Genomic DNA, 26,668 nt, shown 5'->3' with positions numbered 1-26,668 from the left:
CGGTTTTTCGGAAGATCACTCTACACTGTTTTGTCTAACCTACTTTTAAACCACTTGCCTTGAGTGATGGAGCTTCCAGTGTTTCTCTGGGGACATTATGCCACTGCTTTCCTGCTCTCTGCCTTTTTGCAAGACACGGGGAGAAAATATCTCATTCTCCAAATCACTTGCTTGAGACAGAAAATATTGAACCAACAAGAGCCTTTGCATAGCACAGAGAAAGAACTCCTTGGTCTTGTGGGCAAGGGGAACGCTGGAAGGCAGAGAGGTGACAGGTGAGGGCTTTGCACTCTCCTCCCGTGCGGTGAGATTGATTTTGCCTCCCCCCACCCCCGCTTGCCCACCCCCACCCCAATCTCCCGGGCTTTGCACCACAGCCATGCTCAGCTGCCTTCACAATTACTTATTGATCATTTCGCAGAACATATTCTTTGTTGGCGGGTCATTGAAGCATGTGCAAGATGAGCGTGAGAAAATACGACTCCAGGTGGAAGGGCAGGGGCACTCTGAAATATGAAAGGAGAGAGAAGAAGATGTTTGCATGGAGGTGATAATTTGCAGGCCCACTAAGTCCAAAACAGGGCAGGAAAACTGCCTGAAGCAGAGAGATTCTCAAGACGCACTGCAATCTGGGTTGCCAACCTGGGCTGCATTAATAGAAGTATAGCTTCCAAATCGCGTGAGGTACTGGTTCCTCTCTAGTCAGCCCTGGTTAGGCCTCATCTAGAGTATTGCATCCAGTTCTGGGCTCCACCATTCAAGAAGGACACAGACAAGCTGGAGCGTGTTCAGAGGAGGGCAACCAGGATGATCAGGGGTCTGGAAACAAAGCCCTATGAAGAGAGACTGAAACAACTGGGCATATTTAGCCTGGAGAAGAGAAGATTGAGGGGAGACATGATAGCACTCTTCAAAGACTTAAAGGGTTGTCACACAGAGGAGGGCCAGGATCGCTTCTCGATCCTCCCAGAGTGCAGGACACAGAATAAGGGGCTCAAGATAAAGGAAGCCAGATTCCAACTGGACATCAGGAAAAACTTCCTAACTGCTAGAGCATTATGACAATGGAACCAGTTACCTAGGGAGGTTGTGGTCTCTCCCACACTAGAGGCCTTCAAGAGGAAGCTGGACAACCATCTGTCAGGGATGCTTTAGAGTCGATTCCTGCATTGAGCAGGGGGTTGGACTCAGTGGCCTTGTAGGCCCCTTCCAACTCTATGATTCTGTGATTCCAGGGCCAAACTGGATGATAGGTGGAATGTGTGAATGCATTTCAAAGTTCTTTCGTTTAAAAATTTAAATAGCAACTGTATGGGTGGTAATCAGGAGCAGGGATGTGCTGAACAGTCAGAGGGGTTTATCGCCCACACACACACACACACACACATGCTGAAGTCCTGACAAATCTTTCCCCCCACCAAGATCTTACATGTTGTGAGAGTGAAGCATCAACAATGGAAGTTTATAGCAGCATCTGCAGTTTTATGATGTGCCATTGTACAAATCTTGAAAGGAACTACTTATAAGATCTGTGAAATGCATACCCATGTTTCAAATATTGTCTAGTTTGCCACTGAAATAACAAGGCTTCAGTTTTCTTTCTTTCCTTTAATGATATGTACTAAATTTTCAGAAAAAAGGAACCTGGAGAGGGAGGGGGGAAGGAGCATGAACGATAAACACAAATTGAAGTCCAACAGCTCAATAACCGGTCTGCATCATTGGGGAGAATTGATTCACAAAATATTCAACTCCCTGATAGAGACCACAGAGAGTGGAAATTTGACAAAAACACCAAGAATGAAAAGTGGCAAAAAGTACATATATTTTCAATCAAAGGGCATAATAAGAACTTCTGCTCTCCCTCCCAACCCCAACCATCACTACAAAGAAATGCATTTATAAGAACCATATTTCCAGAAAAGTCAAGTGAATTTTAGCTTCAGGAGTCTGGCAGGTCAGCAGGTGCATGAACCATAACATCCTGCACTTTAGACACCCATTCTTAATAATTATTTATTTATTTATTTATTTCCTGCCTCTCCCTCTGGATCGAGGTGGAGAACAACATCAAATACAAAAATACTACAAAATACATAAGACAGGGGAGGGGGCCATAGTAGCTCAGTGGCAGAGCACCTGCCTTGCATACAGAAGCTCCCAGGTTCAATTCCTGGCTTCACCAGGTAGAGCAAGGAAAGATTCCTGCCTGAAACCTCGGAGAGCCATGGCTGCCAGTCAGTGTCAACAATACTGGGCTAGATGGACCAATGGACTGACTCTGTATAAGGCAGATTACCATGTCTCTGCATTCCCAGGACAACATGCGTTCCCAGGCTGCCTTAGCTGCTAAGAGTCTCAGCAAGGCTTGAACAGGCCCTTCCTTTCGATGTACTCAAGAATCAGTTGCAACAGAAAGAGAGAGAAAAGATTATTCCCCTGGTGTAGGGAGTGTTGCCACGCCATCTCTTTCACTGCGAGATCCCCGACTGCGTGGGATACCAACGTAAGGAACCCAGGAAGGGCAGGGGGGAAGGAGTAGCTCGAGTGGGGAGATTTTCACGTTCTGTGTTTTATATTTAATTTGACGTTACCCACTTGGGTTTTTACATTTTAATGTGAATAAATGGGAAACTAAAGCACCAAAAGCCAAGGAAAACAAATGGCACTAAATAGGATGTTTAAAAGATGAATATTTGTGCAAAGTGACATTTCTGAGGAATCATTTTTATTCCACTGCAATTATCTACTCTCTTTTTTTAAAAAAGGAGAATATTCAGTTTTAGAATTTCTTTAACTAAGAAATTTATCACCTTTCCCAAGTGTTTCCAAACTTGGCAAAGTTGTTGCTACAACCGTGAGGATTCAGATTCTGGAAATAATAGTTTGAAGGACTCTGTATTTTTGTCTGTCTCTTCTGCCAAGACGCTTGTTCACACACTGGTTATCTCTCGGTTGGACTACTGCAACCTTCTTCTCTCTGGCCTTCCTTCGTCTCACATCAGTCCGCTGGTCTCTGTCCACCTCTCTGCCGCCAAGATCATCTTCTTGGCCCGCCGCTCTGACCATGTCACTCCACTTCTGAAATCTCTTCATTGGCTTCCAATTCACTCCAGAATCCAATATAAACTTCTCCTGTTGACCTTCAAAGCTTTTCACAGTCTAGCTCCTGCCTATCTCTCCTCTCTCATCTCACACTATTGCCCCGCTCGTGCTCTCCGCTCCTCTAATGCCATGCTTCTCGCCTGCCCAAGGGCCTCTACTTCCCTTACTCAGCTTCGTCCTTTTTCTTCTGCTGCCCCTTATGCCTGGAAAGCTCTTCCAGAACACTTGAGAACTACAAACTCAATCACAGCTTTTAAAACTCAGCTAAAAACTTTTCTTTTCCCTATAGCTTTTAAATATTGAGTTTGTTCTGACCCTATACTGTCAGCTTCACCCTACCCGGTGCCTGTTTACACTTCCCTGTGCCTGTTTGCATTCTCTTTCCCTCCTTATTGTTTACTACAACTTTACTAGATTGTAAGCCTATGCGGCAGGGTCTTGCTATTTACTGTGTAATCTGTACAGCACCATGTACATTGATGGTGCTATATAAATAAATAATAATAATAATGTATACACAGAAAACAATGTAGTTTTGTGGACCGGTGTTCCTCTGACACCAAATTCATTGGCTTAGACTCATTTTGTGAACTGGAAGAAGCAGGGGTTGGAGGGTGGGGGGAGGACAATCACTGCAACCTGAAAAAAACAACCTGGAAGAGAGACGTTTATAACTGCAAACGCATTGGGAGAGTTTGCCTATGGATTTTGCACTATGAGGCTGAGCCACCATTAGCCTCCTGTTTTGGACTCCTCTGTTTTCTCCTCGGGTGCAGCTGCAAGGACTTCAGAGGCTTCCGCTTCCATTGGTCCAGGGGGCAGATGACGCCCCAGGACCAAGCTGGCCGGCCAGATGATGCCAGTGGGTGGGGGCTCAGCCCAAAGCCCTGGCTCCTCCCATGACATCATTGGCCCTGCCCACTTTTATTTATTTATTTTAAAAAAAGGATCCTCCATGCAGAGAGAAGGATGGAGCTCCATGGTTCTTTTTGTACTGAGAAAGGGCCATGGCTGTGGCTTGCCAGATATGGCTCCAGCAAGCCCCGGGCTGGTTGGGCTGCTCCTTCCTGTGCTGCTCATGCCCTGAGCAGGGATGCGAAGGGTGCCGGATGTGGCGCAGGGAATCTGAATGATGATACCAAAGGGGGCTCCTTTTGGGCCACTCTTCCTAAGCAGAGGGGCTTGGGAGGGTGGGGCAGAGGGCAGGGCCCAGAGAAGGTGCTCAAGCCTCTGTGGGCTGGATTAGGCCCACCTGCCGGAGTTTGCCTTCCTCTCATTTAAACTATGGTGTGTTAAAACAACCCATCTTCTTAAAACTGTGGTTTGATGCTGGCTCCTTTCCACAAGTTTCCATTCTTCCTGGAAAATTAAGTATAAAACTATTTTGAAGGGGTTCATTCGTCAAAAACAGTTTCTAGAAAACCTCTTTGGAACATTCAATATCTTGCTATTTGGACAGTCCACAAGATAAATTACTTTTCATTTTGACTAAGGCTGTAGCTAGACCTAAGGTTTATCCCAGGATTGTCCTGGGGTCAAACCTATTCATCTAAGTGCCACACAGGGCATCCAGCTCTCAGGCAGGGATGAACCCGGGATGATCCTGGGATAAACTTTAGGTTTAGCTACGGCCTAAGTAGTGATGGCCCCATTGGAAGATTCCTCCAAGGAGGAAGAGTTAGAGCCCCAATAGAGGGTGATGCCCAGGCCCCGCCAGGGCCCATGCTGCAGGAGGGGCCTGAGCCTGTGGAGGAGCCAGCTGAGGTCCCAGCCCCTTGAGAAGAGGGGGAGTCTGCCTCAGAGGAGGAGGCTGAGCTCTCCCCCCCAAAAAAAAAATGCCATGTAGCTCAGGAGGAGGCAGGCGCAACTCAGAACACCTTGACAAAGTTCCAGGTTGCAGCAGAAGTCTACTCAAGAGGAAAGGTGCTCCTCGTGAGTAGAGGGCCTTCCTCTCTGCAATCAAAGTGAATGACTGGAGCTGAGACTTGGGTGGGGCTTTGGCAGTTCCAGGATAAAATGCCCAGTAAAAGCTTACAAGCACTGCTGGAGACAATGTCTGTATCTGATTTGTAGCAATTTCAAGACTTAATCAGAGATTGGATAGGCTGAAACTAGAGGGTACGATAGCTAAGGTCCTTCAGAATTAACTCTGCGGCTGCAATCCTAGGTAGTCACACTGACCTGAAAGTAAGACCAACTTAATTCAGTGGGATGTACCTCTGGGTAGAGTTTCCCTCCAGCCTGCCTCCATATCAGACCAAGATGAACAGACTTTTTTCTTCCTCTACATAAGTAATCCTTTACCCTTAAATATTTCTGCTGCCCTTACATGCTGTTTTATATACAGACTGGGGTAAGTTCAGTGCAGCTATTCTAGCAAAGGTCAGAGCATCAATACAGCAAAAAGTATTTTCAGTGTCATTCTCTATTTCCCTCCTGAGATGACCCATCATCAAACAATGCACTTGCAACTAGTGATGGGAGAGTTCTCCTTAGCAGTTGGCTCAGACTTTTCAAGATTTCTTGGAGAAACGAAGATAGAACTGATTTGCATAAAATGTGCATGTGCTGATTTATATGTACATCTCCCCATAGTGTGGAAGAGTGTAACCAGGTGACCTGTGGGTGCCTTCGTCCCTCTGCTGTCCAGGTGGTGCTGATGGACAATTTCAAGGCCCAGCCCTCATTTCTTAGAAGACTTTACCTTTGGACCAGAAAGCCCTACAAAATAGAGTACAGTCCTCTGACAGCCCTTCAAATAGAGGACTGTCTCCTGTAAAAGAGGCCACCTGGCCACCTTATGGCACATCCTGTTTAGAAGTAGCTGTAAGAGGAATTCTTGGCAGCTGACAGGAACCAGGCAACGCTCCAACACACATGTACGCACCTCTGTGTGACATGTCCAAAGATCTTCTTTGCCTGACCTCATTCTGGTGGCAGTAGACTCCCTCCTTCATGGAAAAATGGATGTGTGGGGAGGAGACCCTGCGCCTAAATGAAGAGCAGATGAAAGAGGCATCGGCGTATTTGGACAGGAAGGCTTTTCCCTTTTGTTTTGCTGCTTTGCAGATAGCTACAGGAATACTTAGTGCAGAGCCCGAGGTCTAACGAAGCAAGTCTCTTAGCAGCAGGAAAGGTTGTTAAATATTTATTTGTAAACCTGGAATCTTTATCTCTAGACCGTCGCTGGGTTCAATAAAATTTGATTTAGCTGGTGCACTCAGGAGGGCTGCGGGTGACGGGGGAGGGGGAGGGGGCTTTATGGAGATTCCTAAATGGAGATGCAAGGATTGCTTCTAGGCCAGGCCACAGGCCATGGGCACCTCTCCCTCTGCAACGTCTTGCATCATCCAAACTCTGCGGACATCGCTTGGTTAACAAGCCACCCCCAACCCTTCAACAGGCCATGGGTTCTGGGTGGTCTATTAACAACCCCAACAAGGCACCATCACCGAGTTTGGACAACATGAAAAGCTGCACCTGGGCAGGATCTACACGACTGCTTTAAGATGGTTCATAACTGTAGTGACAACTGTTGGGGCCCAGGACACACACGCCGTAGACAGTTTTCAAAATGTTTTGAAAGTGTCATGTCCTGCTTGGTGTAGACCTGGCCCTGGTGAGGGTAATTATGCAAATCTGCCGGTATGCAACCGGCACATGCAGGGTGGTTAATGTGCCACTATGGCTCATTGACCACCCTGTGACTGTGTGAACTGGGCCACTGAATGCAAGGCGGAGGCGGGGTCTGAGTCCCAACATGCTGAAGAACTCCTTTGAACCCCATTTTTCAGCACCAACCGAAACCTGTTTCAGAGCAATCTCAACTGCCGATAAGAAAGTGTGTATGTGTGTGTGTGTGTTTAAACAAGTGAGAGGGGCAGGGGCCACGAAAAGTGTCCTGGGCTGCATTGGTGTCATAAGAACACATGAAGAGACATGCTGGGAGCCATGTTGCCTATCCCTGTTCTAGTGCACTAAAAACATTTTGTTTGTTCAACATTTTGGAACAAACACGGCCAGTTCCTGCCCTCCCCGGATGAGCGTTTGATCGGAACATAGATTAGAACATTCAGCCAGCCAGGCTGCTGCCTGGTTTGACTACTTATGCTTTACAACGGACTCCGAAAGCGGCCCCTTTCCTCTATTTGCATTTTTCTTTTTCTTTTTACATCTTCAAGCTGCTTGGAGGCTAGAAAGTGCAACACCTGCCGCCCAGCTTGGAAATGTTTCTGAAAATGCGTCAGGATAAGCCAGAGTTCAAGTTAAAGGAAGCCAGATTCCAGCTGGACATCAGGAAAAACTTCCTGTCTGTTAGAGCAGTACGACAATGGAACCAGTGACCTAGGGAGGTTGTGGGCTCTCCCACCCTAGAGGCCTTCAAGAGGCAGCTGGACAACCCTCTGTCAGGGATGCTTTAGGGTGGATTCCTGCATTGAGCAGGGGGCTGGACTCGATGGCCTTGTAGGCCCCTTCCAACTCTGCTATTCTATGATTCTGTGATTCTGTGATCCTGACTTGCTGTCCTTTCCTGGATAATTCTAAGGAGTGGGGGGGGGAGATGGTTTCCCCCAGGGACCAGGGCTGGTGCCAGACTATTTTGCACCCTAGGTAGGTGAGCTGCTTTCACCCACCCACACCCACCCACCCCCAGCGCCCCCACCACCCTAGCATCCCCCACTCCAGGGTACCTGGGCATGGGGCGCCACCTCGCCCACCCAGCCAAAGCGAAGCCAGGACACTGCATTGGGGGGGGGGCAACAGGCTGGCTTCAAAAAGGCACGCCCAGAAGCCGCTCTCCCGGAGCAGCTTCCAGCCGGGCGCACCGTTCCGAAGCCGCCCACCCACTCCCCCACCCCAGTGTCCTGGCTTTGAGGCCAGCGCCCAGCTGGAAGCCACTCCTGGCTTCAAAGCCAGAACACTGGGGCAGGGAGCGGCTTCAGAACAGTGCACCCGGAAGCCGCCCTCTCAGAGCCGCTGTGGGAAAGCGGCTTCCGGGTGCGCTGTTCAGCGCCCCCCTTACCTTGACACTCTAGGCCACTGCCTGAGCTGCCTCTATGGCAGCGCCGGCCCTGCCAGGGACTGATGTTCTCAGACATAGGATGGCTGTGATTCCCCCTTCCTTCTTTTCCTGAATGGCTTCCCAAAAATGCAGCCTTCTTCAAAGAATGCCAACACCCCTCCCTCCCCTCTTGTTTATTCTCCCATCATTGCAGCGCAAACTCTAATGTCTCCAACAAGGTCTTTTTATTTTTCCTTTCTCCCGTCTATGTGGAGGTTTACTGAAGTCAGTAGCGAGAGCCTTCCGAGATGCTTTCTCAGGGCAGCTGGTTCAAGGGTGGACATCAGGGACGTAATTGATGACCGCTTCTTATTAGCTGACTCTGAAATGTTGCTTGGGGACTCCACTCGCCCTTTCTCTGAAAAAGACGGTGCTCTGCCATGGCTGTGCTCTGTCAGCTTAGCTAAGCTCTTCCCTCCTTGCAAAGGACTCGTCCCTGCCTGGGCAGGCTGTGCCCTTGCTTCCGGAAACCTGAACCCAGAGACAATTAACAGCCGAGCCATTTTAGGCTTGCAGCGAAGATGCCTTTTGCAAACAAAATAAAAAGATAAATAAAGGACAGAAAGTTGGTCTCATACATAGACGATTCCAGGGATCAAGTCGGAGCATGATGAGGCCTGAACAGGAGATCCAACCTTTGCAAGCGAGAGTCTCTGTTTGTAAAAGGGTTCCAAGCCCCTGAAGAATTCTCCTGCTGGAATTCAAATCCCTGGTGATATCCTCCTGGTCCTCCATGTCTGGAGGGCAAATTTCTGCAGTGAGGAGCCTTTCATGTCTATGCAGGTGCCCCATGCAATTTAGCCAGGACTCCCAGGGCTGAAGCACCAGCACTTCGTTATTGGCAGGGATGCTGATGTCATCTGCCACCCACCCCACCCCACCCCTCAGAATTCTCTGTTTCTTCTGAGCTGAGCTGCAATGCTCACAGCTGCTAGATTGGGGGAGGAAATGATTTTCCTCTGTGACAATTTATGGTTGCAAGCCAGCCCCATTGTAATACAGACTATTGAGGGGGGGGGCTGTTGTTCTTGAATGGGCAATTTAGACCCATTAGCTTTATGGGAGACCTGCTCCTGGTGCAGATGAGAACGGCTAGAACTGGTTTGTTGATTTGGATCCTTACCGCTGCCTGCATGTTTTGGACTCTGCTTGGGGGTGTGGCTTTGGCACCTGTCGCGATGAGCACCTGCCCTTCAAAATCTACTGCTACACCGCTGGAGTTGGAGCCCTCATTTTCCAGAAAAGGGTCTCCCACTACAGAACTGCACTTTCAACACGTGGAGGGCAAATACAACAGCGACAAAGGAGGGGGAGGGCTGGTGTGGCCATGTGTAGATTCTACAAGGGGGGGAGGGAATGGCTGCCTAGGGGCTGCAGCCGAAGCATCTTGTGAAATACAGTAAAGCAATATATAATAGTATCATATTATGGGCGGGGGGCAGAACCTCTTTCAGCCGGAGGGCCAGATTTCATACTAGAGAAGCCCTGTGATTCTACATGCTACATCTGTATGCCAAAGGCACAAATCCCTTTGCCTTAAAAAAAAAAAAAAAAAAGCTGACCTGTGCTGATAACATTGCTATACTTCTTGTAAGATATATAAAGCACTAACCCAGCAAATGATGTTAAGTAGCACACATGGGTTTGTTTTTTTCTTGCTATCTGATCTTGAATACATCCAAGAATGGAACTTTCAACCTTGCTGTGGAACTTGCGTCTGCACTTGAATCTCTTTGACACCCCCCCACACACACACACCTCTACTGAAAGCTGAGGTTGCATCACTTCTCCCCACACCCATCTTGTATTTTGCAGAGAGAGAGCGCCCGCCCCCCACTTTGCAAACTTGCTGGCTTTTGCTGCTTTTATCTCCAGTCCAGTCCATTTACACCTTCCTTGCAGAATTGATTTTGCTCCCCTCTGCGCCTATTCCTTGGAGGAAAAAAACCAAAAAGCATTGGGCCAGGAAACGAGCAAATGTAAAGGCTTTGGAGCTCCATTTGAATCCACCAGAGTCGCCCTGATTTACACCATCCAAGGTCTTGGTCTGCCAGCCTTCCCTAGGGGCAGCAAAACGTTCTGCTCAGTCACGTTTCTTTATGTGCAATGTCTAATCTGCGAGATACAAAATTGCCTTTTGGATGCCATGTCCTAGAGGGCGTTTGAGGGCAGGCTCCCCGTGGACTTCCATACAAGACCACTATTAAGAAATTAATGCAACTTGCTGAAAAGAGGAAGTGCATCACACAAAAAAGAGGACCGAAGGGGGCAGAGAGCTGTGTAATATCTGATTGCTCATTATGCCCTGCGCAATGCACAGTGTCATTTGGGCCACCAGAATGACACCGTTGGATAAAGCCCAGAGATGCAAATTTAATAACGTGGTTTAAATACAAATATAACCTGCTCTGGTGGGGGTTGCATTTCCCCTGAAAGGTCAGGTGCACAACTCTGGGATCCATCATAGTCACCTGAATCCCAGGTGGCCTCAGTCGTCAAGAGCACCTGTTATCAGCCTAGGCTGATAGACCAGCTGGTGAGAGTTATCCACACTCTAGTAACTTTCTGGTTGGATTGCTGCATTGTGTTGGATATGGGGCTACCTTTGAAGGTGACTCAGAAACTTCAGTTTGACTAAAACTGAGCTGCTAGGCTACTATCTGGGCCCGCAGCTGGCACAGTGCTCTTCTCCACACTGGCTGGAAGGGGGGAGGAGTTTGAATTCCAGGAATCTGAAATAACCTTTGCCACCTCACCCCCCAGACTCTGTCTAGGGACCACAGGATTGCTCCCTTTATAAATAAATAAATACATCTCACCATCACAGGGAAGAATGTGGCCAAGTGCCCATCTGTGTGCTTGCAGCCACACATGCCAGGTGCTACCTCTTGATGGGCTACTTCAAGGCCTTCAGTAAAGGTGGCATCCCCTAGTTTAACCCAGGTTTAACCTTGAGGAACAAAATGCGACACCTTACTTGGCAGGGATCACTCCTGTTGGGGAGAGGTTTGCCTCACACGGGCAGCCATTCATTTTCCAATTGGCAGAGATCTGAGAGTAGAAAGCTTCCTTAAAGCAAGGCAGACCATTGGCCCATCCAGCCCAGTATCGCCTCTTCTCATTGGCAGCAACTCTTCCGGGTCCCAGTCAGAGAGGCTTGGTTGTAGGACATCTGTGTTACTGGCATCTTCCATGGGGTGTTTGAAAGGTGAATGAGAAAACAGAATAAGCCCTTAAAACTCACCTCCGCTCTGTCATTCCCAGCGTATTCATTTCCTTTCATCCCAGCCCCTTTTATGCTCAACTACCAACATTATGGATGTTATTTTGTCAGGCCTGGTGTTTATCCTGGATTTTAAATTTAGTACTGAGGACTAATAATGTGTAAGGCGTGCCTAGACTGCGATACTGTGTCTCGCTTTTAATGGTATGCAAATTTCACATCGCTCTTTTATCATCCATTTGCTCGCCTTTCAAAACTTGGCTGTCAGCATCGTAAGAAGGCTTGGTGGCTCCCACTGTTTCCTACAATGAGGTTCTTCCATTCCTGAGGAGCTCAAGAAACAATCAAAAGAGATGCTTCTAGACTCAGTGTGATATGCAGCAGGGGAGCCAAATGGTGACTCACCAGATATTTTGCCCTACCAACGTTACCATGCTGGATAGGCTTGATGGGAATCACAGGCCAAAAGATTTGGGGCAGCTACAAGTTGCCTATCCATAATGTTCAGTGTTGGACTTGGACCAAGGAATCCCTACTGGACCACGTCAAGTCCCTACTGACCCTTGACCTTGGGCCAGTCACTCTCTCAAACTAACCTGAGCTCCGTTGAGGAAGGGAGGCATATAATTTTAACAAATAAATGAACTGTGGCCCATGGACAGGCACAAACCAAAGAGAATAAGCGTAGTAATGCTGTTAGTGCTACCTGACTGTAGGCCACCCTTGCTGTGTGGGTGGGGGGAGAAAGTATGTTGCTAGTAACAGGACCTGACCTTCAAGCATGTCACTCATGGCAGGAACTGAGCTTCAAAGGCCTAGAAAATTCACCCCACTGAGAAATGAAAGGATCTTGTTTGCGGCAGTGCAAGACATCTACACAATGCAAGCAGTTCCTTCAGACCTGAGAACAGCTATTTCTCAGACCAAACAGTCATTGCATTCATTTCTACAGAGCAGTCATGCTCAGTCTGAGGCAAGCTAGTTCTGTACCCAGGGCTGATTTCAATTGTATCTTACATAGCTTTAGAATCTTACTATCAGATCACAGAGCAGGTCTCTCTAGCCTACACAAAGTATGCACTATTTTGCCATTTTATTGGTGCTTGGTTGCTTTCTCCACCCTCTTCTTGATGGACACCTCCTTTAAGACTTCTTGAATAGTTTACCACGTATATTCTGGACACTTTGTCCGTAACCGTAGAAACTGCCTTTCACTGAATCAGACCATGAGTCCATCTAGCCCAGTATTATCTTCTAATTGGTAGTCTTTGAAATTTATTTTTATTTATTTGTTTGTTTGTTTATTTATTTATTTGTTACACTTATATACCGCCCCCATAGCCAGGGCTCTCTGGGCGGTTTACAGAAATTCTAAAAAATTAAGATAAAAACGAGTATATAAAATTTAAAATTCTAAAACACAGATCATACATAAAGCATTAAAAGCCGTTAAAAACTAAACATGTGGGTAATTAAGATGTGCCGATATATGCTTGGGCAAAGAGGAAAGTCTTAACCTGGCACCGGAAAGGTAGCAGTGTTGGCGCCAGGCAAGCCTCATCAGGGAGATCGTTCCATAGTCTGGGGGCCACCACTGAAAAGGCCCTGTCCCTGAAACCAGGGATTGAACAGGGGGGCTTATATATGCAAAGCATGTGCTCTACCGCTGATCTTTGGCCCATCTGGTATCAGAATTTTTTTGAAGTGACACAGTAGCATTCTTAGTTTCCATGGGATATTTATTTGACTGCAGTCAAAGAATGGGAAGTCAGTTGACAATATTTGACCAGTCAGTTGACTAGCATGTCAACCCAATGCAGCCAGAAGAGTCCTAGCCCAGCTGCCTCCTTGATAAGATAGCTTGCCATGTGCATGATCCTTTGGCGGGGGAGGGGGGAATCATGTGACAGCACCCAGCCATTTAGTACAGCCCAGATGTGTGCTGGCCTCTACTATTGTTGGCTCCTCATCTGTAGCCTCTTGCAAATGCAACCCTTTGTAAATAGCATTCCTGTTTATCCAAACATCTCATTATCCAAACGTTTTGAGACGTTGTTTCTGAACATCTCTAGATAAATGAAGCATAGTGTAATAAAAGAAAATGGGGATAATGGCACCTCCCTCCCTTCCCGGGGCTTTATGAGGATAAATATATTCAACTTATCAGAGAAGAGCAACACAGACAATAAAGCATCTGGAATGTATGATGACAGGTCAGGAGAGGCGGAAAGGAATGGATATGTTGAGCATTGGGAAATGAAGATTAAGAAGGGAGTTGAGGAAGGTAATGGCTTTCGCATATTGAAGCGAAGATGGGGAGAAAATTGTTCACCATTGTCAAGGGGAGGAAAAGACGAAAGTCGTTAGGTTTCTAAAATTGGAGTCAGTAGACACAGGACACTCCTAAATTTAACCCACTAGTGTGGGCCAGGACCCTCGGCCTCCCTTCCCTACTCACAGAGATCAGCAATCTATCAGATTCACCTCCTTCTGCATCCGAATTTTTAAAATCTCTAGTTTTGTTTTTCTCTCCTGCATATGAAGAATGTTGCGAATTTGGGTAAATTCATATCAGAAACAAACTGAAATGGAATACTTATCCATTTGTACCAGCCATACCCAATACATACAGCTATTAAAGATGAGGAGTGTCTCAGAACAAAGGTAGTGACCCGAATTCACCACTAACATCTCTGAATGCATAGGAATACAAACCCACACCTTCAAGAGCCAAGCACCCAAAGCCTTGGGCCGGGTTGATGGATGAATCTGAAAGTTTTGGTTTCTTCCACATTTGTTTGTTTGTTTGTTTGTTTAATCCCAAATTCTTTTGTCTGAAATAAGAAGAAATTTTGGAATGTTGATAAATGGTTAATGAACCTGAACTGAAACAAAATTCTTTTTCAATCCCTGTTTGCCATCAAACTTTCCCTTAAAGAGAAACTTGAAGTCAATCTGGGGATGGAGTGCTCTCTTTATGCCTATGAAACCACATCGTTGGACCATTGGTTCATCTAGCCCAAGAGCTGTTTATTATAACTGCAGTATCTTTCCAGGATCTCAAGCAGAAATCGTTCCCATCGCCTGCTCCAAACCGAAAGACACAATCCTTGGCCATTCATCAAACTGCAATGGCCCTCTCCCAACCAAACACCCTATGATCTCCAAACACACGCACACACAAACACACACACCGAGATTGATACAACCTTCAATAACAGGTCTCATGCCAGTAGTCCTTGGGCCTTGCAGCGAGGAATATTGTGCTATTGTTAAAATTTGGGGAGCCAGAAACCCTGACCGATCTACTGGAGAGATCTACCAGTAGATCCTGATCTGCCTCCTGTCCCAGAGTATCTTTACTACCTTAGACTGATGTCACTGTCAATGTATTGGTGGGATAAATGCTGCATGGCATACTTCTGTGCTCCCCACAACACACATTATTATTATTATTATTATTATTATTATTATTATTATTATTATTATTGTATACTGCCCCATAGCCGAAGCTCTCTGGGTGGTTTACATAGGATAAAAACACATAAAAACAATATACAAAAATTACATATTGCTGAATGCCTGGGAGGAGAGAAAAGGCTTGACCCAACGACAAGGGATAATAATTTATAGGGATAAATGCCAAGTTCTACATTTAGGAAATAGAAACCAAATGCACAGTTACAAGTTGGGGGATACTTGGCTCAGCAATACTACAAACGAGAAGGATCTTGGAATTGTTGTAGATCACAAGCTAAATATGAGCCGACAGTGCGATAGGGCTGCAGGAAAGGTAAATGCTATTTTGGGCTGCATTAATAGAAGTATAGCTTCCAAATCACTTGAGGAACTGGTTCCTCTCTATTCGGACCTGGTTAGGCCTCATCTAGCGTATTACGTCCAGTTCTGGGCTCCACAATTCAAGAAGGACGCAGACAAGCTGGAGCGTGGATGATCAGGGGTCTAGAAACAAAGCCCTATGAAGAGAGACTGAAAGAACTGGGCATGTTTAGCCTGGAGAAGAGAAGATGGAGGGGAGACATGATAGCATTCTTCAAATACTTAAAAGGTTGTCACACAGAGGAGGGCCAGGATCTCTTCTCGATCCTCCCAGAGTGCAGGACACGGAATAACGGGGTCAAGTTAAAGGAAGCCAGATTCCAGCTGGACATCAGGAAAAACTTCCTGACTGTTAGAGCAGTACGACAATGGAACCAGTTACCTAGGGAGGTTGTGGGCTCTCCCACACTGGAGGCATTCAAGAGGCAGCTGGACAACCATCTGTCAGGGATACTTTAAGGTGGATTCCTGCATTGAGCAGGGGTTTGGACTCGATGGCCTTGTAGGCCCCTTCCAACTCTGCTGTTCTATGATTCTATGAACCTATGTCTCCCCAGATGTTGTCGAGGGCCCATAGGATTGCTGTCCCCATTGCCCATTCAAGACCACGCCATCCCAACAGGGTTAGCCCACAACATTACTCCCACAGTTAATGTGAGGATTGCAGCTAAGAGAACAAGGGGAGGTGGGTGGTCCATCTCACCATCATCCCTGTGAATCAAATTGTCCTGGTGCTTCAACACCGCAAGCCCTGAGTCCACTCCAGCACTGCTTGTGCAGCTTCCATTCCATCCAGTGTGTTTTGCACAATAGAACTTGCCCGATGCTTGTGTCCAAAGCCACAAACCCCATTTGTGGGGCAGCTCTGCTTTTTTAGCACGTCAGACGAGGCAGAAGCTGCATTCATCTGACATTCAGTCAGTTCTGAGAATTCGGCCGAGCCGTGGATGAATCATCTAAAACGTGGGCCTTGTAATATCAAGGGATCTAGTTTGGAGTATCTTTGCCGTGTCTCTGTTCTGCCTTTATCTAATATCTGTTTGAAGCCGGGCTCTTTGCCATGAGGATGCGCATTAAATTTTTAGTTCCCGAATGCATCCAAATAAGGCAGGCTGTTCTTCAATATAATGAGGTGAAGCCGCTTCAATCTCAGCCTAATTAGACCCCTTAGACCGTGTTTTGTTTTGCAACTGATGTTTCTGCTTCTCTCTCTCTTTTTAAATGTCTCTCTCAGCAAGACTGTGGAGAACAGCGAATTGGATTCCAAAGAAGAATAACAAAGATGGCTCTTAGCCGAGAGAAGGGGAGTGCAGGTTTTGCAAGCAGACAATCTGAGCTGCGGTGCTACTGAAAATTTAAACAATTGACATCTGCTATAGTGGTATGAGAACACAGAAAATGCTAGAGTCGTAGCTGCTGTACAGATCTGATTCACAATCATGGACACATTGATTAACGTATCGGGTGTGGGTGTGTAGATGGGCTTTCCCCCCCCCCTAAAAGTTGTTGGTTGATTCGTTCTTTTTCTTTTTAATATAAAGTTTAGTTCTGTGCTTGCAACGTAACACCCTCTCAACTATAAGATGAATTTCCCAAGAGGATATAATGAGAACAGAAAGTGTTAAACTGAAACAGATTTTTTTTTTCTGGCTCCTTTGGGATGCAATGTGGGTGAAAGGTTGCAGCACCCTGTATGTAACTCGAGAGGATTAATTCTAGTGAGATATTGGCTCGAATGCCTACAAGGAAGATGGGGGCAGCCTTAGAGGATTGCTTCGTTTGTTTTGGGCTCCCCCAGCTGCATCACATTAGAGAGTGGTTGGTTCTTCCTTAAGTCAAAAGACCAACAGCTTGGTTTAAATGGAGCAGGGGGTAGGACTCGATGGCCTTATAGACCCCTTCCAACTCTACTATTCTATGATTCTATGAACTGTAGAGGTCCTCCCAAGAAAGGTACAGATCCCTAGCAAGGGAAGCACATTATGGAGGGGATCTACACTAGTATATGAAACGTTGTTTTTACAATCATTGAATGTTTTGTTTTTGAACGATTTAAAGCGTAGCAGTTTTTAAAACATTTACTTACTTTTCTCTTTCCGTGGGAATGCATTTCTTTTGGCCACACTAAGAAAATAAATCCATTTGTTCTATTCTGTCAATTTCCCCTCCCACTTCCTCTTCTCTCCAAGACAATCCTCCACCTACAAACAATCCAGCAAGCAGCCTCCCAAAAGTGAAACTGGAAGTGTCTGCAAAAAAGAGGCTTGAAAGAAAAAAACGGCTCCAACTTTGGGCGTGGAAATTACATAAACATGCCCCCCAGGAATGTGATTGGCTAATTAAGAACTACAGGAAACCCATTTAATATGATGAAATCGGCCACATTGTAACAAATAGAACGACTTATTTCAGAGAAGTTCAAAATAAAAACCAGAGAACAGACAACAATAAAATGTCACAAACTATACGTCATGTAGCAAAATACTACCAGACGCACACTTAAAAATGGTAAGACACGTTCTAACTTGACTAGTGTAGATCCCCTGATGGATTTTAAAACAACAGTTCTGCCCACAGTAGATATCCAAGGCAGCTCAAAGTAAGCAACTCCCTCCAACAAAGACTGGAGGTGGACTGAGGCTTAATGCGTCCCTCCATCCAGGCTACCATGCCTAAACTCCACCCCATGGCCTGAAAAGGGTGAATCCTCCGGACAGCCTCTGGCCCCAAAGGCGAATGCTTCTGTTCCTTTCTGTGGCCTCCTGCCTCGTTCAGTCCCTGTGGCGTGTGCAGGCCACGGGGCGGTGCTTGAGTCCTTGGGTTAAATCCCACTCATTCATTCATTCTCAGTTATAATTTGTGGGATAACAGGTGCAAACTCAAAGCAAGCTGCTAAAACTCCATAACCAAATGTATTTTAAGTGGCCATCTCTCCTCCCTTCTCTGTTGTCTCGCCTTTGCATTGAATTTTAAAATGTAAGCTAGCTGGGGCTAGAGCAGTGGGGCACGTCCCCCTTTCATTTCCAAATCCCTGTGCACATTGGTGGCAGTCAAGGACCATGTCAGGGATAGGCGTGGAGGAGCACCTGCTGAGAGTTAGGATTGAGGAGCTGTGGCTCCCTGGGCAGGAACCGGGAACGCAGAAGGGCCTAGCAGGGCCAGACTAAGTGGGCAACCTTGATCACTCACAGCCTGACTTTTAACAGCTGGTGGGAAGACTTAGTTGTAAATTACAACTCAGTCCAGGAAGAGGTCTTCCTGGACTGAGTGGACCAGGAAGACCTCTTCCATACTGACTTTTAGTGGCTGAAAGGATTCACCAGAATATGTCAGAATTTTCTGCTATTTTCCCCATGGACTTCAAAAAAAGTGTAACGATTTCAGTAAACGCCAACATTTCCTGTATTTCTTGCAGTGAGAGCAGCTCACAGAAGAAACTGTATGCATGACCTCGGCCTTTCTATTCACATACCAACCCCCTTTCTGTGCCTCCGGAGAACAACCACTTCTGGGGTGGAGTGCATCAATTCTTGAATAATGAAGAACAGCTCAGAGAAAGGCAGAGAGAGAGAGAGAGAGAGAGAGGGAGGGAGGGAGGGAGGGAGGGCCCAATTTGGAACTGAGCCTGTGAAGAGGGGGAGTTTCAGCTGGGTAAAGTGTAACTATTTCCATAGCCTGTATTGGCCAGGAAAGCCTGGATGCACAGGGTCTCTGGTTGCAGGGAGCAAGACGTCTGACATATTTATGATTCACCCATCACTTTTCATCCTTGCAACTTATCAAATTGCTTGATTTTTATTTTATTTTTTAAGAAAGAGAAGTTAAGCAAAGGCCATAGACCTCTGTCAAATGACAGATATAAACAGAAGTGATTAAAGCTATGCACAGGGCATTTCCAAGAACCATAAATAGCGCTTGGGGTGTGTGGGAAGCCATGTGCATGAGAGAGAGAAATTTACACACACACCAACCAATGGAAGTAATGTGTGGCATCCATCCAGCAATGGTCGTAAATAGCATTAGCCAAAGCAAATGCTGGGTACGTACGTAACAATGGGAATAAACACAGCCACTGGGTGTGATGAGCAGAGTGGTAGAACGTGGAATATGAACGCCGTTCCATCCTTTGTAACAGCTTGAGAGCCATAAAGAATGGAGGCCCCAGAAGCAAAGTGACATGGAGTTTTAGCATCCCATTGACAAGACAATGGGCTTGTTTTATGGCGGGGAAGGAAAGGCCGCCTTGACACAGCCATAACTTCTCCCAAATAACTTTATATATCAGATGCAGCATTGTCCCTTGGCAGGGTTCCCTGGGAGCTCAGCTCTCCCGGCTCATTTGCCTTTCAAATAAACGTGCCTCTTCCCAGGAGCCGAGAAGAGCTTGAGGCAGCAGGCTCTGGAGTTTAGCTTGTGCATTATTTACTATTCAAACCAGACGTCCCCCAACCTGGTGCCCTCCAGATGTGGAAAACACACAGTTGGGAAAGGCTGCCTCCTTGCCAGGCCTCAGCAAGCATCAGGATCTGGGCACTCAGGGTGTATTGGACCAGAAGCAGCAAATCAGTGGGGGTCCAGGCCCAGGAGCATGATCAGAGAGGAGGGGCTAGCCGTAAGACTGGCAGGTAAGCCTTGCTTGGTGAATGGGGATTAGTCCTTGGGGTCAGCTGACAGAACGCTCAGGCAGGCTGGTATTGCAGCCCAGATGCTGCCCTGACAGTGCAGGGCTCATCCCACCTGGGAATAAGCCGCCAGGAAGCGTGTCACCTGCTACCTGCTGCTTTGGGCTGGAAATGCTAAGGCAGCTTTCCCTGACCTGGTGCCCTCCTGCAGCTTTGGAATTCCACTCCCAGCATTCCTGACCATTGGCCATGCTGGCTGGGGCTGATGGGAGTTGAAGTCCCAAACATCTGGCAGGAATTAGATGGGGAAGAGCTCTGCTGGATATGACCAAAGTTCAACGTAATGCAGCATCCGACCAGATGCCCCAATGGAAAACCCACAAGTAGAACATGAGTGCAACAGCACCCTCCCACCCATATTCCCCAGCAACTGGTATTCAGAGGCCTACTGGCACTGAAGATAATAGATTGCCATCAGGACTCGCAGCCATCCCCCGTGAAAAGCCCCCCTTTAAAGCCAACCGTGCCAGCAGCCATCACTAAATCTAGTGGTAGAGAGTTCCATAGTTTAGCTGTGCACTGTGTGAAGAGGGAGCTCCTTTTATCTGTTTCATCCATATTTGTTTGTGCACTCAGGAATGTACTGTGATATGCATTTGGGAGGGGAGGGTTGCAAATTGGGAAAGAGCCCCTCGGGGTCAGTATATAGTTTTATACTGTATGTTTTTATCTGTACGCCACCCTGAGATCTTAGTGATATAGGGCGGGATATAAATATTTTAAATAAATAAATAGAGAGAGAGAGCTGTGGAGATTGCTTGAAGAAACGTCCTCACTTGCACAGAGACCCCCTCCTGCATGCGTGAGATGGCTCGCGTAGGCTTTGTCATTCTGCTCCAGTTTGATAGGAGTTCTGTATTCAGACTGTATTTTAGAGATTCAGCCTCCATCCCCAGGGAACTGAGCAGTTTTAAGAGCTAAAATAGGATGCGGGTTTTCTTCCTTTAAAAAACACCCTCTAGAAATTCTAGATTCCAAGAAACGGTGTCTATTAGCACAGCCATTTTGCCAAATGCAGCATAACCTGGGGGGACTTTGGCTAGAAACGTTCTCTCTTGTATTTCCAAACCTCGGTGGGACACCCCCTCAGTGGGGGCCCCTCCCTCATTGAGCCGACCGTCTCACCGCCATGGTCACCGGATGCTCTTTCGCGGTCTCCTCCTCTGCCTCATCTGTGCTACCATTGGCTTGCCTGGCAGGAAGAGAGCCAAGGAACAAGGAGGCCAGGGCATCTACTCCTCCTCACCACCAACCCCAGCACAACCCCTGTCATCTGGGCCAGAGGGAGGGGCAGGCAAACGAGCAGCCTGCAGGGCTGGAGAGAAGGAACCTGGCCAGCAGACTCCTCGCAGTGGGGCCCTGCTGGGTTGTGGGACCTCAGCTGGTCAGGGCTTGCATTCTTGCGCTCTTACACTTCCATTCCTCTTTCCCGAAAGACACTGTTTCAGGGCAAGCATGTGATTGGCTTCACCTCCATCCTGCAATACAGTTGCAGGCATCGGATTGCAGAAGGAGCTACACTTGCCCTGCAGCACCCACTACGCGTGGGAGCTTTCCCTCTTCGCTGGGGTCTCAGGAACCACCTGAAAGTCCATTGTGATCCACTCGTGTTCTGCAGACCACAGTGTGGAAAAACACTACCAGAGCACAAGGGGTGGAGGGTTTTGTTTTTGCTTTTCCAGTAGAAGCCCCTTGTTGTGACATTTAGAGATTGCCAAAAAAAGCCCTTTTTATTTCTCTCCTTTCAAATCGGCCGTTTCCCCCACTGGCCACCTTTTGCACGTTCACATGCTCCTTCTTCCTTGCCTTCTCCCCCGCTCCTGGCTCCAGTCACTCCACAGACTGAGACTGCCGGGCTGCAAGACCAACCTGATGACAGCAAACAGGTGCTTGCCTGCTCCAGGTCTTCCACAGCAACGCCCTGCATCGAATGGCACCTTGGCCTGGGAGCCATTTGATGCCTGGTTTTTGATGTGTTGGGCCTGCAGCTCCATGATTCTGGGAATGATGGGAGCTGCAGTCCAAAAACACCAAGTGGAGGGTAATAGTTTGGAAAAGCTGCAGTATTTCTTTGTGACATGTATGTAGAACTAGGTGATGGACTGTCCCACTTCGGATTGCAGCTTGAGGTTGCCTTCCGTTTCATGCGTCTCTTCCCCTGCTCACCCTCATCCCCTGCCATAAACGCCTGCGAGCTGAAACGTTGTGGGGAAAGGGATCACATAGCCCATGTGTGTGTGTGTGTGTGTGTGTGCGTCCGTCCGTCCGTCCGTCCGTCCGTTGGTCCATCCAGCAATGTGGAGCATTGAAAAATACGGTTGCCACCTCCTCGTATGGAATCTGACCTACGACAGTCCAGATCCCTTTCCACCTCAGTCTACTCCCAGTTTGAAGAAGATGAGCAGAGGGGGGGGGGCTGTATCATCCATTTTGTAGGCAGAGGTTCTGCAGGCAACGTGAGCCCATCCACCACCACCCCCGCCTCCAGCTGTGTCTGCTAGCTCAGCTAGAAGACAGTGTCATTTGTATGTGTCTCATCTCTGAATCCAGAACTTCATTAATGGAGCCACTTCTCTGCCTGATGTATGAGCAGAATGTAAAGCAGCCCCTCGGTGCTCCCCAGGTGCACAGGGGCGCAGCGTTCAGGGCAACCCTCGGATCAAGGGTTGTAGCCAGGCAGCTATGGTGATGAGCTAACGACCTTCTGGCTGCCGCCCACTTTGCATTTCAGGGCTTTTCAGGGCATCACCTTGACCTGGAAAAGGATAGCAGCAGCAGCTTCCAAACTCTTCTCTACCTCTTGTGGTCGTGCAGCAAAGACTTAATTATGCTGAAAGATTTCCCCACCTTCCTCATTAGTCCCCTGCAGGGAGGTATAAGAATGAGGCTCTGAATGGGGAGATTTGCCTCTCAACCTGATCTTTGCCACTGAACTTCAGTATGAGTTCAGTTAAGTCTCCACTTCCTTCTCATTTGATTTGGGGTGGGGGAAAACCAAGTATATCTATGCCTAAATCCCCCTTTTTTCCTAATTCATCCTAAAACTTTACTGTACCACAAACGGCTGACTGTGGAATACCCATCCCATGGCCACTGACAGCCAATTCAGTCATGAAGCACAGAGCTACAGTATGCAGGGTTTGTGTGGCATGTTTGAACGCTTCCACCATGTCAAATGTTCAGTGGAACGCTAGCCTCTCAAGAAGAAAGGTGATCCCTGATGTGCTAGCTTTCTACATGCAGAGAATGCTACTTTTTTTTTTAACACTGCTTCCCCCAGGCTTCTCACTTGACCTTTCCAGCCTTTTCCCCAGATGCCAACAAAATGGAATGCTTTCTTTTAATGTATATACCCACCCCCAAAAAGGTGTGCAGCCGATGATTAAATCAGTGTGTATTAGCATATCAGTTGCCTTCATTGTTTTGATATGCTTAATGTTGCCTATGTGCATTTCATCCCTTCCATTTTCTAATGCCTCTTGTTTCTCTCTCTCTCTCTCCCCCTTTCTGTTTCGTATGGCCTGCAGGTGAAAGATAGGATGGTGGCGGGACAGCTGAGCATGTATAGCCCGATCCTGGCCTGCTGGCAGCCCATTCTCATCCTGATGTTGGGATCCATCCTCTCAGGCTCCGCCACGGGCTGCCCACCCCGCTGTGACTGTTCCGCCCAGGAACGCTCGGTGCTCTGCCACCGGAAGCGGTTCCTGATGGTCCCCGAGGGCATCCCCACGGAGACCAAACTCTTGGACCTGGGCAAGAACCGCATCAAGACTCTCAACCAGGATGAGTTTGCCAACTTTCCTCACTTGGAAGAGCTGGAGTTAAACGAGAACATTATCAGCATCATTGAGCCGGGGGCTTTCAATAACCTCTTCAACCTCAGGACTCTGGGTCTCAGGAGCAACCGGCTCAAGCTCATCCCCCTCGGGGTGTTTACCGGACTCAGCAATCTTACGAAGCTGGACCTTAGTGAGAACAAAATTGTGATTCTCCTGGATTACATGTTTCAGGACTTGTACAACCTCAAGTCTTTGGAGGTCGGGGACAACGACTTGGTGTTTATCTCTCACCGGGCCTTTAGCGGCCTCAACAGCTTAGAGCAGCTGACTCTGGAGAAATGCAACTTGACCACCATCCCCACGGACGCGCTCTCTCACTTGCACGGCTTGATTGTGCTGCGGTTGCGCCACCTGAACATCAACGCCATCAAGGATTACTCTTTTAAGAGGCTCTACAGACTCAAGATCCTTGAGATTTCACACTGGCCCTATCTAGATACCATGATGCCCAATTGCCTGTACGGGCTCAATTTGACCTCCTTGTCCATCACCCATTGCAACCTGACTTCCATCCCTTATGTCTCCTTGAGGCACTTGGTTTATCTCAGGTTCCTGAACCTCTCCTACAACCCCATTCTCACCATTGAAGGATCCATGCTTCATGACTTACTCAGGCTTCAGGAGATACAGTTGGTTGGTGGACAGCTCACCGTAGTGGAACCATACGCCTTTCGGGGCCTGAACTATTTGCGTATCTTGAACGTTTCAGGGAACCTCCTGAACACCTTGGAAGAGTTGTCATTCCACTCTGTGGGGAACCTGGAGACGCTCATCATAGACAACAACCCGTTGGCCTGTGACTGCCGACTTCTTTGGATTTTCCGACGTCGTTGGAGGCTGAACTTTAACAAGCGGCAGCCCACCTGTGCCACCCCCGAATTTGTGCAAGGGAAAGAGTTCAAGGACTTCTCCGAGGCGCTGTTGCCCAACTACTTCATCTGTCGCAGGTCTCGGATACGGGACCGCAAGCCCCAACAGATCTTTGTGGATGAGGGGCACACGGTGCAGTTTGTCTGCCGGGCGGACGGAGACCCACCTCCTGCCATCATGTGGCTGTCACCAAGGAAGCACCTCATCTCTACCAAAACCAACGGGCGGCTCACCGTCTTCCCTGATGGCACTCTGGAGGTGCGTTACGCCCAGATCCAGGACAATGGCACCTACCTATGCATTGCCAGCAATGCCGGTGGCAACGACACCATGCTGGCACACCTGCACGTCCGCAGCTACTCCCCGGACTGGCCCCATCAACCCAACAAGACCTTTGCTTTCATCTCCAACCAACCCAACGAGAGTGATGCCAACAGCACGCGGGCCACCGTGCCTTTCCCCTTTGACATCAAGACCCTCATCATTGCCACCACCATGGGCTTCATCTCCTTCCTGGGGGTCGTGCTCTTCTGCCTGGTGCTCCTCTTCCTCTGGAGCAGGGGCAAAGGCAACACCAAGCACAATATCGAAATTGAATATGTCCCGCGCAAGTCCGACGCAGGCATCAGCTCTGCTGCCGATGCACCACGCAAGTTCAACATGAAAATGATCTGAGGGGGGAGGGAGGGGGGAGCAATGGACAAAACTCAATGTAGAGGGGGGGGTTTAAAAGAAAAAAATTAATTTAATATTAAAGAGAAACAGTGCAAGAAGCAGACCGACTTCTCTTCTCTCCACCTGGCTCCCTCCCTGCCCCCCTGCCCCCCCCCCCCCGTGCGCCCCTGTTCTGTTCTCCAGAATCCCGCATCACTTCCTCCTCGTTCTCTTTGTGAAAATGTTCTGCCGACATCTCCAGGACTTCCCGTGTTTGTAGGACGTGTTCAGACAGACTCCAGCATCGGTCCTAACAATGACAGGAAATTAAAAACAACAATCAAAACAACAATCAATTAAAAAAGTTACGAACTTCCTCTGTAACTTTTGATTTCAATAATTATGGATTTTTATGAAAACTTGAAATAATAAAAAAAACTATTTCCTATAGCTAGTTGGAATGCAAAATCTTGACTTCTTGATCTGTCTACTTCCTTTTCTGATTCTTGATTGTATAATAATAATAATAATAATAATAATAATAATAATAATAATAATGCAATAAGACTTCCATATGGAAGCAGTTTCTCATTGTCTCAGGTCAGATCTGCACATCATTTCATATTGGTACAATCTCATCATAGTGATGTTATATCCCTCTTGCGTATTTATACCTTGCAGCACACACAATGGCATCTGTTGTGGTATTTTGGATTATATGGAATAAAAAGTGAGAAATAACACCAGAAAAATAGCATACGGAACATGTAATGAGCCCCAACAGTTATCAGTGTGCTTCAGTGCTTCAAAGCATTAGTGCAGATCAAGCCTCAGACACTACGGGGATTTTCCCTGCATAGCAGATTAGTGTTACGTCCAAGAGGTAGCGAGCCAGTTGGCTTTCCTACCTCACAAAACCGTGGCTCTCTACTCTGGCTTCCTCCCCTCTTGCCCAACGTGGTGGTCCAAGAAGGAAAGAGGCCATCCTGCCTATACTTTATGATTCTCTCCTCTCTTGTCCAAGAAACCCTCAGTTGTTCAACAGCTCTTGGGCTTTTTTCTCTGTCTTGCCTTCTCAGACACTACTGGGCCAGAGTCAGACTTTTGGGGAGGGACCTGCTTGGCCTGTCAAAGGTTCCAGGTTCACTCCATGACATTTCCAGTTAAGAGGATTAGATAGCAGATGGTCAGAAAGACCCCTCTCTGCTGGAGAGTCACTTTGAGACAGAACAGACCAGCTTCCCCCAACCTCGTGCCATCCAGATCTTTTGGATTACGACTCCCGGGATTCCTGACCATTGGCCATTCTGCCTGTGGCTGATGGAAGGTGAAAGCTCCCGGTTGTGGAAGGCTGGAATAGACCTTGAATAGGGAATCTCCCTGTGTTCCTGTG

At 47.6% G+C, this 26,668-nt stretch overlaps 1 protein-coding gene across 2 annotated transcripts in view; it reads left to right on the top strand.

The window, feature by feature from the left end:
- LINGO1 (leucine rich repeat and Ig domain containing 1) overlaps window positions 1-25,314 on the top strand; it is a 159,993-nt gene extending 134,679 nt beyond the window's left edge. For both annotated transcript variants that reach the window (XM_063142587.1, XM_063142586.1), the window contains exon 2: window positions 23,440-25,314. In XM_063142587.1, coding sequence (XP_062998657.1) covers window positions 23,452-25,296 — 1,845 coding nt within the window. In that variant the 5' untranslated portion in view covers window positions 23,440-23,451 and the 3' untranslated portion in view covers window positions 25,297-25,314. The remainder of the gene's footprint in view (window positions 1-23,439) is intronic.
- Window positions 25,315-26,668: the final 1,354 nt, after the last annotated feature.

The sequence above is a fragment of the Elgaria multicarinata genome, chromosome 16 (assembly GCF_023053635.1).
Source record: "Elgaria multicarinata webbii isolate HBS135686 ecotype San Diego chromosome 16, rElgMul1.1.pri, whole genome shotgun sequence".
In the NCBI taxonomy this organism is placed as follows: Eukaryota; Metazoa; Chordata; class Lepidosauria; order Squamata; family Anguidae; genus Elgaria; species Elgaria multicarinata.
The sequence above is the reverse complement of the archived record's forward strand: the minus strand, read 5'-3'. Positions and strand labels throughout refer to the sequence as shown.